Here is an 11,880-nt window from a genome sequence, read left to right on the forward strand (position 1 = left end):
CTCACCACAGGCAGGTTCGTGGTCTTTCTGTCTTCTACTGACTCCTCTCCGGCCTGCCTCCTCCCCCCCAGCTCTCTTTGTGCTCTGTCCCCCAAATATTCCTACAGGACGCACAAGATCTGCCAGCAACCATCTTATGGTTAAACTGCCAAAATCAAGACTCTCTGCTCACCTTCACTCTTTCATTCGTCTTTTCTCCCGCCTCTGGAACAAACTCCCTCACTCTCTTCAATCCCACTCTTCCCTCCAGGTCATTAAAACCACTGTTACCACCATCTCTTGTCTTGCCCCATCCAAAACCTTGATCTTTTCTACCCCCGTTAATTCACCCCAGATCCACTTTTTTGAAATACCAACACCAAGCAGTGTCCATGTGTTTTTTTTTACCTCTCCCACCCCCCCCCCCCCCCCCCCGTCCTCTTTACATGTGTTATCCTTCCCATTCCCACTCCCCCCAAGCGCTCTCCCTCCCACAGATCTCCCGATGACCCTGTTCTCTGCTGTTGTACTTGTAGACTGCCAGGTGTTCCAATTTTTCATTTCATTTCGTGACCTGAAAATCGGGTGGGCATCAAATTGGCATGATAATATAGAAAAAATTAAGAAATAATGTTCATGACTTTTCACAAGTCAGATTCTGGTACGTTAGTCTGTAATATAATGTTGAAATGTATAATTTTATTTCCAAAATCTCCGTTTAGCCTCGAACGCATTTCGATGTATTGACCAATGAGGATCGCGCTTATTCGCGCTACGAACGATGTCTGGGCTTCCGGCTGTGAGTAAACAAAATGGCGGCCTCCAGTAGCAGCGACGGTGACGAGGGTGGGAGCGAGAAACGCTGTTATATGTGCATTTCTCCGGCCAAAAGATCAAGTTTAATACCTTTTAGTGATATAACATGGCCGCGATATTTGCAATTTGTTCTTACGTGGCAGAATTTAGAAGGTGATCAAGCTGAAATTGCGAGAAATTTCGTGAAGAACCACGGTGACGAATTCGGCGAACGTGGCAACAGTATGGTAACAATACCTGCTATAGCTATACCGCATGATGCAGCGTTTCATCAAGTGTGTTATTCACGATTTACCGATAAACAACGAGTGAGCAGGGTGCAAAGCAGCATGAAAAAGAGAGAAGAAAATGCAGCCAATACTGGTAGGTTGAATAACTTGAATAATAAATCATGACAATGCTTCAAAACTTAGTTTGATTTTTTTTTTTGTGAGGTATATGTAAAATGATTTTGTGTGTAGTCGAACGATTTTGAATTGAAGGAACTGTCCAATATTTATGCAAGGAGGTAGGGCCGAGGTGAAACAAATAAATTTTTAAAAGGAAGTCTGAGGAAGGGGGGGGGGGGGGTGGGGGGGAGGGAATCTAGTCGGGCTAACCATGACTTGAGGTCTAGACATTTTTAACTCACATAATTTTAATTGTTTTCTTTTATGTGTATTTATTGCAGCTTCAACATGCAATGACATCAACGTCAACATTGACAAGGTGCATAAAGGCCCACAACCAGTCAAGAAACGTGCTCTACGCTCCAGCTTAGGCAAGCCCAAATGTTCAGCCAGATCCCAATATGTGTTGCCTAATATATGCATCCTTTGTCAGAAAGAGAGAACAATCAATACAGGCAAAAGGGGCCGAAGAAAAGAGCCTCTAACAAGGTGCTCAACAATTGAGGCACCAAGACTGCAGCAAGCCGCTAAAGACAACAACAATACAAACCTGCTGCTTCAAATTCAAGACAGCGATTGTGTTGCGATAGAGGTAAAATACCATGGTCGCTGCTACAAGGAGTATACCCGGTATTTAGGCAAGCTAGCAACAACACCTAATGCAGAGCAACAAGGAGACTCCAACTACTCAGAAGCATACACATTATTTTGTGCAACAGTCAAGGATCTTATAATAGACAACAAGGAAATCTACAGACTGAAACGACTTAATGACATGTTCATGAAACAAATCAAAGCAACACATGGAATAGAATCAAACTACAAAAGTGGCTTTCTCAAGACAAGACTGATGAAAACATTTCCACAACTATGCTTTCTAACCCCGTATATGTGCTGCCAAGGACACCTTGTGTATGATACTGACATCTCCACTGAAGTGCTGGTTGAAGAAAAGAAAGTGTTGCAAGAAACCATGCATGGTTCAGGTGATGACACAACAGAGACAGAACAAACATCCGACTCTGAACCAACCCCACCAAAGCAACCTGGGTATACTGAGAATAACCTTAGAGAACACTACTTCACTGCGCTACAATTGAGAAATGCAATAGATGAGATCAAGCCAAATATGCCATGGCCCCCAACCTCTGAGCACCTGACAACAAATGCCGCAGAAGCAATTGTACCTGCCTGTCTCTATAACTTTATTGCATGGATGGTGGGAGTGTCAGACGAACCTGATTCTGATGAGTTTGTAAAGATAGAATCTACAATACATAGAAGAATTCTCACAATTGCACAGGACATCATATACCTCCAATCAAAGGGAAGGAAACAGATGCCCAAACATTTGTCACTTGCAATGACAGTACGTCATCTCTCAGGTTCAGCCCAATTAATCAGCCTACTGAATGGGTTTGGTTACTGCGTCTCAAACTCTGTCGTCTTAAATCATGACACTGCACTGGCTAACCAAGAACTACATCGTGGAGAGGATGCTCTTCCATCAATCATTCAGGTGGGCAAGCATGTCACACTCGTATGGGACAATAATGACTTCGGGGAGGAGACATTGTCTGGGCGCGGAACAACGCACAATACCAATGGGATTATAATACAGCGACCAAGTCAATCCCATGAAGTAGTACAACCAGCACCAGTCACTACAGTTAAGAGGACGCGGGAGAGATCGATGCAGCCACCTGCAGTGAACCTTGCCACATATTATGGAGGGAAAAACGAAGGACCCGCTCCATTCGCAACCAGCGTTCCATTGGATCGAGCAACGTACTTCCCATTACTCCAGCACCCTAAGACGATAGACCTAGCATACCACATCACCAAGTACAACATTGACGGGACTCTGCCATCTTGGACAGGATTCAACCAACTACTGTCTTGTGTTGAAGTTCCACCAAAGAGCGTGATAGGGTATCTCCCTGTCATTGATGCCACTCCGACTGAAATGAATACGGTACTAACAATACTGCAGAGAAGTGTTCAGATCGCCGACAAGTTACAGTTGGAAGCAGTTGTAGCGGCTGCCGCTGAGTTTTCACAATCGCCTTGCACCTATCAAGGACGCGGAGCGATCACCATGCCGGGCTCGTCCAGGACGCCCAGGCTCGCCCTCAACTTGCCAGGCCGCAGCCAGGACGCTGGGCCACGCCCCCTGGCGCCGGGCCTGGGCAAACCCCCTGGCGGAATAGATATATATTGCTGACTGATAAACGGTTTTTCAGAGTGCCTGAGTGTTTGATTTCATTAAAGCAACTCAGATGAATTCTAGCTTTTTGTCGCGTCCATTCTTCCGATCGACGTGGGAGCCCCGGCTCCTTCATTGGTGACCTATCGACATGGACACGGCAGTCGCCCTTAAACTGGCTACCTTCTGGGAGGCTCACGCGGCGGTTTGGTTCGCACAGGCGGAGTCCCTGTTCGCCCTGCGAGGCATCACGGCCGACGACACCCGCTTCCACCATGTGGTAGCTGCGCTCGGGTCGGTTACCGCGGCCCGCGCCCTGAGCCTCCTCGAAAGCCCGCCAGCCGCTGACAAATACGGCGCGATTAAGAAGCTGCTCCTCGATGCTTTCGCCCTCCCATCGGCGGAACGCGCACGGCGCCTGCTCGATCTGCCTGAGCTCGGCGACACGCGCCCTTCCGAGCGCATGGACTACATGCTTTCACTGCTCGGCGAGCACTCTCCGGCATTCCTGTTCCGGGAGCTGTTCTTCCGTCAGCTGCCTAACCCGGTACGCCTCGCCCTGGCAAGCACGACGATCACAGATCCCCGGGCCCTTGCCAGAGAAGCCGACAAGATCTCCGCCGCAGGACAGCGCATCGTAGCGGCGACATGGGACCCACCGCCGTCCGACGCAACACCCAGGGCGCCCGAGCACCCGGCACGGTCGACGGCCGAACTGCCGACGCCATTGGCGGCCGCTCTACCGAGCCAACCAGCTCCGGCACGACGACCGAGGCCTCCACCTGACCAAGCGTGGTGTTACTATCATGCCAGGTTCGGACAGAAGGCCCGGACATGCCGACCCCCGTGCACCTTCGGCAGGCCGGGAAACGGCCGGGCCGGCGTTCATTACCAGCCATGAGCGCCGGCCACACGGGCAACTTACTGTTCATCACGGATAAAGCGTCCGGACGGCGCTTCCTGTGCGACACCGGCGCCCAACTGAGCGTCATACCCGCCTCTGACCAGGACAGGCAATCCGCGGTTTGCGGCCCCTCCTTAGTTGCGGCCAACGGATCGACTATCCGCACCTTCGGCCCGCGCAACGTCACCCTCTGCTTCGGCGGCCAACGCTTTGCTTGGACGTTTGTAACCGCCAACGTGCCCGTGGCTCTGCTAGGCGCCGACTTCCTCTGCGCACACGGACTGCTGGTGGACGTCCAACGGCGTCGTTTAATCAACGCTGAAACCTTCAGCTCCCTGGTATGCACATTGAGCAGCTCCGCGCCGACCGAGCTGGCATGCGCCGTCCCGGCGGCGAACGAGTTTGCTCGCCTGCTCACGGAGTTCCCGGCCCTCACGCGGCCGACGTTTTCGGCCGTCGCAGTACGGCATGGGATCGAGCACCACATACCAACCACGGGCCCGCCGGTCTACGCCAGGGCCCGCCGCCTCGACCCAGCCAAGCTCGCCGTAGCGAAGGCCGAATTCGACGCGTTGGAGCACCTCGGCATCGTGCGGCGCTCCGATAGCGCGTGGGCCTCGCCACTGCACATCGTGCCAAAGCCGGGGGGTGGATGGCGCCCGTGTGGCGACTACCGCCGTCTCAATGACGCTACCACCCCCGACAGGTACCCGATCCCGCATATCCAAGACTTCTCCGCCCGTCTGGCGGGACGGGTCATTTTTTCGAAAATTGACCTCATACGGGGATATCACCAGGTACCTGTCAGGGCGGCCGACGTCCCTAAAACGGCAGTCATCACGCCGTTCGGCTTATTCGAATTCTTGCGGATGCCGTTTGGTCTCAAGAAAGCGGCTCAGGCGTTCCAGCGCTTGATGGACGGCGTGCTGCGTGACCTGCCGTTCCTTTTCGTTTACCTGGACGACATCCTCGTCGCCAGCACGTCCCGGGCCGAGCACCTCCTCCACCTCCGGACACTGTTCGAGCGCCTCAGCGAGCACGGCCTCATCGTCAACCCGGCCAAATGCCACTTCGGCACGACGGCCGTTGATTTTTTGGGCCATCACATCACCAAGAACGGGGCCGTGCCGCTGCCAACCAAGGTCGAGGCCATCACCACGTTCCCGCGTCCCCGCACCATAAAGGCCCTGCAGGAATTCCTGGGAATGGTGAATTTTTATCACCGCTTCGTGCCCCGCGCTGCTCAGCTCATGCGGCCCCTCTACGAAGCCCTCCGGGGCATGCCGGCCAAGCACGACATCGCCTGGTCCGCAGCAATGGATGCGGCCTTCCAAGGCTCAAAGCGGGCCCTCGCCGACGCAACACTGCTCGCTCACCCGGTGCTCAACGCTCCCATCGCCCTCACCACGGATGCCTCCGACTACGCGGTCGGCGCCGTACATGAGCAATGGGTGAACGGGGTTTGGCAGCCACTCGCTTTTTTCAGCCGGCAGCTCCGGCCGAACGAGCTCAAATACAGCACGTTTGACCGGGAGCTCCTCGGTCTACACCTGGCCGTCCGCCATTTCCGCCACCTCCTGGAGGGCCGACCTTTCACGGCGTTCGTCGACCACAAGCCGTTGGTTTACGCCATGGCCAAGGTCACGGAGCCATGGTCGGCCCGCCAACAGCGCCACCTCTCCGCCGTGTCGGAGTTTACCACGGACATCCGGCACGTCGCCGGCAAAAACAACGCCGTGGCCGACTGTCTTTCCCGGGCCAGCGCGAACGCGGTCCACCTGGGCGTGGATTTTGCGCTTATGGCGGCGGACCAAACCACCGACACCACGGTGCAAGCCCTCCGGGCGGCGGACACGGGCCTCCGCCTGGCCGACATCCCCTGCGCGGACACTGTCCTGCTCTGCGACGTCTCCCAAGGCCAGCCTCGCCCCATCGTGCCCGTCGCCTGGCAACGCCGCATCTTCGCCTCCCTCCACGGCCTTTCCCACCCGGGCCGGAAAGCTTCCCAGAAGCTGGTGTCGGCGCGTTTCGTCTGGCACGGCCTTCGTCGGGACGTCCGCGATTGGACCAGCGCCTGCACGGCCTGCCAACGGGCCAAGGTCCACCGACACACCCAGGCCCCGCTGGCACCTTTCACCGTGCCCGAACGACGTTTCGACCACGTCAACGTGGATCTGGTGGGCCCCCTCCCCCCGTCACGGGGGTTCACACACCTGCTCACCATGGTGGACAGGACCACCAGGTGGCCGGAGGCCGTTCCCCTCGTCTCCACCACCACCGCCGACGTGGCGCAGGCTTTCATCGCCACCTGGGTCGCCCGCTTCGGCGCACCGGCGGACATCTCGTCAGACCGCGGTCCACAGTTCACCTCCGAGCTGTGGGGCGCGGTTGCCCGCAACCTGGGGATCAAGCTCCACCGTACTACGGCCTACCACCCCCAAGCAAACGGGTTGTGCGAGCGATTCCACCGCTCCATGAAGGCCGCGCTCATGGCCGGCCTTCAAGACGTCGGGTGGGCCGACCGGCTGCCGTGGGTCCTTTTGGGCCTTCGCACGGCCCCCAAGGAGGACCTCCAGGCATCCACCGCCGAGCTTGTCTATGGCCAGGTGCTACGCGTCCCGGGCGAATTTGTGCCCGACGCTACCAGTCCCTGGTCCGCAGCTCACCAGCGCTCGGACCTCCAGGAGGCCGCCCGACGGTTTGCCCCCGTGCCAACATCCCACCACGGTGACCCCGAGTCCTACGTCCCCCCAGCACTCCGCACAGCGGAGTATGTTTTTGTGCGTCACGACGCACATCGGTGGCCACTCCAGCCGCCGTACGACGGGCCCTTCCGGGTGCTGCGACGGGACGACAAGTCGTTCGTCATCGACATCGGCGGCAGGTCGGACCGGATTGCTGTGGACCGCCTCAAGCCGGCGCACGTGGACGTCGACCACCCACCACGGGTGGCCCTTCCGCCGCGGCGAGGCCGTCCCCCATCCACGGTGCCCCCCACTCGACCGCCCACCACCTCACCGGACCCCCTCCCACGACCCGCCAGGGGTCGCTTCGGCCGGGTAATCAGGACCCCCCTCAAATTGACCCTGCCGGTGCAAGTCGATTCTGGGGGGACGTGTGTAGCGGCTGCCGCTGAGTTTTCACAATCGCCTTGCACCTATCAAGGACGCGGAGCGATCACCATGCCGGGCTCGTCCAGGACGCCCAGGCTCGCCCTCAACTTGCCAGGCCGCAGCCAGGACGCTGGGCCACGCCCCCTGGCGCCGGGCCTGGGCAAACCCCCTGGCGGAATAGATATATATTGCTGACTGATAAACGGTTTTTCAGAGTGCCTGAGTGTTTGATTTCATTAAAGCAACTCAGATGAATTCTAGCTTTTTGTCGCGTCCATTCTTCCGATCGACGTGGGAGCCCCGGCTCCTTCACAGTCGTCATTGTCGTTGACCAAGCCATCTATTGCAAGGCACAGCTCATTAGATGGAAGAATGCACAATTCATGAAGAGACTGGTAATTCGACTTGGGGCATTCCACACTGCAATGTCCTTTCTTGGCTGTATTGGAAAGAGATTTCGAGATGGTGGTCTCCAAGACATCCTGGTTGAGTCAGAGATTGTTGCAGTGGGGTCTGTGAATGGAGTGTTCAGCGGCAAGCATTACAACAGGGCAGTTTGAGCCCATAAGCTGATGTCAGACGCGATGCAGCAGATGCTCCTGGATGCATATTTTGAATCTATTCCAGAACATGAAGCGGGTAGAGTGAAGGAACTTTTGTCAAACTCAGCTGAAGCTTTCCCACATCCAAACTACCATGTCATTCTCAACAGTGACAAGTTCAAAGACTTCAAAACCTCCTTTGACAAATTCTTAGAAGCAAGTGACACCAAACCAACATTTCGCTTCTGGAGTTCATATATTGAGACGGTGGAGCTTCTCTAGCCCATCTCGAGTTTATCATGACGTCAATGCGCACTGGTTCGCTTGTATGCCGCGTAATTGTCTTTGATGGGTTAAAATATCACCCCTTACACACTTATTGGACCTATTAACAGTTTCAAAATAGCATTGGTAAACCACCATGGATCGTAGTAGCAACACCAATCACAAATATTGCACAAAAATTTAAAATTATGCAGGTTTTAAGGTCCAAAAACATGACTTTCTGATAAATGCATCAACAGCATGTTATTTTACCAAGTCGTTAAAACAACATTTTTACTACTTTTGGGGGTCTGAATTAATAAATATTGCTGCCAAGACCAATGTGAACATGACATCATATAGTTTGTGTTGTTTTTTTTACTGTGTAAATGGGTATTTCAAATGTAACATACAATTGGTGTATACTGGTGTTTTGGGGCAGCGGTTCTCGGTAACGTACCACGATATCGCTTGTGAAAAAAAACAAGATGTTTTGGAGGTCATAAGGCTTCATCCCACACCCTTCTTGCCAAATCCCTAGGTTCAGGTCATGAAATCAAAAAAAATAATAGATATCCACCCTATGGCCCTGTGTCTATTGTGTGCTTCCCTCTCTCTCCCGATCTTGTCTCCCGCTCCCTTTATCATATGTTTTATGGTGTCAGTTTGTTTTTATGTGATTAATGTTAGCTCTTACATGAGCCTCGATCTTGTATACAAAAACCAAAACCAAAAAAAACCCAACAACCAACTTGGTGGATCAGTTGGGTGTCCGACAAGGACAAATAGATACGATTTTGGTGAAGATCTGAATATGGATTCCAATATGAGAAATTTTTTCTTAAGTGATTCTTCACCATTGGGAGATAGGGCCAAAACCAACATATAGTAGGATATCTCAAAAAATGATGGATGGATTTACACAAAACTTGTTGGACAGGTTGTGTGTGTGTGACAAGGAAGAATCAATATTCAATTTTGGTGAAGATCCGGTTCTGGATCCAGCTTGGAGAATTTTTAAAGTGATTCTTTACCATTGAGAGTTATGGTCAAAAATGATATATAAAACTGTAGCGGCTACCGCTGGGTATACACAATCGCCTTGCACCTACCGAGGACGCGGAGCGATCACCATGCCGGGCTCGCCCAGGACGCCCAGGCACGCCCAGCCTCGCCTTTCCAGGGCTCGTCCAGGACGCCTGGGCATGCCCGCTCTCGACTTGCCAGGCCTCGTCCAGGACGCCCGGGCATGTCCAGACTCGCCTTTCCAGGGTTCGCCCAGAACGCCCGGGCACGCCCAGCCTCGCCTTTCCATGGCTCGTCCAGGACGCCCGGGCATGCCCGCTCTCGACTTGCCAGGCCTCGTCCAGGACGCCCGGGCATGTCCAGACTCGCCTTTCCAGGGTTCGCCCAGGACGCCCGGGCACGCCCGGTCTCGCCTTTCCCGGGCAAACGCTCCGGGATAATGTGTATATATATATTGCCGCCCGATAAACGGGCTTTTCAGAGTACCCGAGTTGATTTGACACAATAAAGAAACTCGGACGAATTCCAGCTTTTTGTCGCGTCCATTCTTCCGATTTACGTTGGAGCACAGCTCCTACAAAACGATATTTAAACTAGAACGGCACTCAGTAGAGAGCACACCTCCACCTGGTTGGCCCAATCACTCAATGGTGAAGAATCACTTCGAAAATTCCAGTAGCCGGATCCGAATCTGGATCTTCACCAAAATCTAATCATTTCGTCCTTGTCACATGCACTACCTCTCTGCCAAATGTAGTCCGAATCCATCCGCAACTTCTTGAGATATCTTGTTCACAATCGGACAGACAGACAGACAGACAGGGGAGAAAACATAACCTCCATCCACCTTTTGTGGCGGAGGTAAAACGTTATGTTCGAGTTATGAATAAACTAGGTAGGCTATATGAGTTGGATATGTGACAAGAACAAGCCGATTCGATTTTGGTTCAGGTCCGAATCCAGATCCGGCCTTTCAGTGGGATACAGAAGAAACTGTTCACCTGCCGGAGGTATGTGCTCTACCGTGTGCCGTTCTATTTTATTGTTGTGATGATCTAATTACATTGCAGACATGTGATGGTATTACATTAGTTTGTTGTTTTTACTTTATTACTTTTCTTGTGGGAAAGGGAGATGTAATGGTGTTACATTAGTTGGGTTTTCAACCGGAAGAGCTTGCTCGCGTTTCGGGTATGAAGCGGGAGTTCCGGTGCGCAAGGCAGTGTGGGTATTTACGGGTGGCGGCACGTCGGCATGATAATGATATTCGGATGCCGCAATAAATGATTGTTCTTTTTGAACATTTCCTGTTGATATATATTCTACATCCGAACTTTACACAGGCGAAGGTTCGAATTTTGTGTTGTGGTTCCGGATTAAAACTACAACTACAATCAGCAGGTGAAGGTTCGAATTTTTGGTTGTGTTCCGGATTAAAACTACAACTACAATCAGCAAGTGAAGGTTCCAATTTTTGGTTGTGTTCTGGATTAAAACTACAACTACAATCAGCAAGTGAAGGTTCGAATTTTTGGTTGTGTTCCGGATTAAAACTACAACTACAATCAGCAGGTGAAGGCTTGAATTTTGTGTTGTGGGTCCGGATTAAAACTACAACTACAATCAGCAGGTGAAGGTTCGAATTTTTGGTTGTGTTCCGGATTAAAACTACAACTACAATCAGCAGGCGAAGGTTCGAATTTTTGGTTGTGTTCCGGATTAAAACAACAACTACAATCAGCAGGTGAAGGTTCGAATTTTTGGTTGTGTTCCGGATTAAAACTACAACTACAATCAGCAGGTGAAGGTTCCAATTTTTGGTTGTGTTCTGGATTAAAACTACAACTACAATCAGCAAGTGAAGGTTCGAATTTTTGGTTGTGTTCCGGATTAAAACTACAACTACAATCAGCAGGTGAAGGCTTGAATTTTGTGTTGTGGGTCCGGATTAAAACTACAACTACAATCAGCAGGTGAAGGTTCGAATTTTTGGTTGTGTTCCGGATTAAAACTACAACTACAATCAGCAGGTGAAGGTTCGAATTTTTGGTTGTGTTCCGGATTAAAACTACAACTACAATCAGCAGGTGAAGGTTCCAATTTTGTGTTGTGTTCCGGATTAAAACTACAACTACAATCAGCAGGTGAAGGTTCGAATTTTGTGTTGTGTTCTGGATTAAAACTACAACTACAATCAGCAGGTGAAGGTTCGAATTTTGTGTTGTGTTCCGGATTAATAAAACTACAACTACAATCAGCAGGTGAAGGCTTGAATTTTGTGTTGTGGGTCCGGATTAAAACTACAACTACAATCAGCAGGTGAAGGTTCGAATTTTGTGTTGTGGGTCCGGATTACAACTACAACTACAATCAGCAGGTGAAGGTTCGAATTTTGTGTTGTGGGTCCGGATTAAAACTACAACTACAATCAGCAGGTGAAGGTTCGAATTTTGTGTTGTGGGTCCGGATTACAACTACAACTACAATCAGCAGGTGAAGGCTTGAATTTTGTGTTGTGTTCCGGATTAAAACTACAACTACAATCAGCAGGTGAAGGCTTGAATTTTGTGTTGTGGGTCCGGATTAAAACTACAACTACAATCAGCAGGCGAAGGTTCGAATTTTGTGTTGTGTGTCCGGA

The 11,880-nt window shown here is 51.7% G+C and overlaps 1 protein-coding gene across 1 annotated transcript; it reads left to right on the forward strand.

The window, feature by feature from the left end:
• The first annotated feature begins 729 nt into the window (after positions 1–729).
• On the forward strand, positions 730–8,566 carry LOC144894196 (uncharacterized). The gene is made up of 3 exons (XM_078786289.1): positions 730–778; positions 1,466–3,219; positions 7,723–8,566. The coding sequence occupies exons 1-3, from the start codon at positions 730–732 to the stop codon at positions 7,792–7,794; spliced, it is 1,875 nt and encodes a 624-aa protein (XP_078642415.1). The 3' UTR covers positions 7,795–8,566.
• The last annotated feature ends 3,314 nt before the right edge of the window (positions 8,567–11,880 follow it).

This window comes from Myxine glutinosa, chromosome 11 (assembly GCF_964187855.1).
Source record: "Myxine glutinosa chromosome 11, kmMyxGlut1.1, whole genome shotgun sequence".
NCBI classification, from domain to species: domain Eukaryota; kingdom Metazoa; phylum Chordata; class Myxini; order Myxiniformes; family Myxinidae; genus Myxine; species Myxine glutinosa.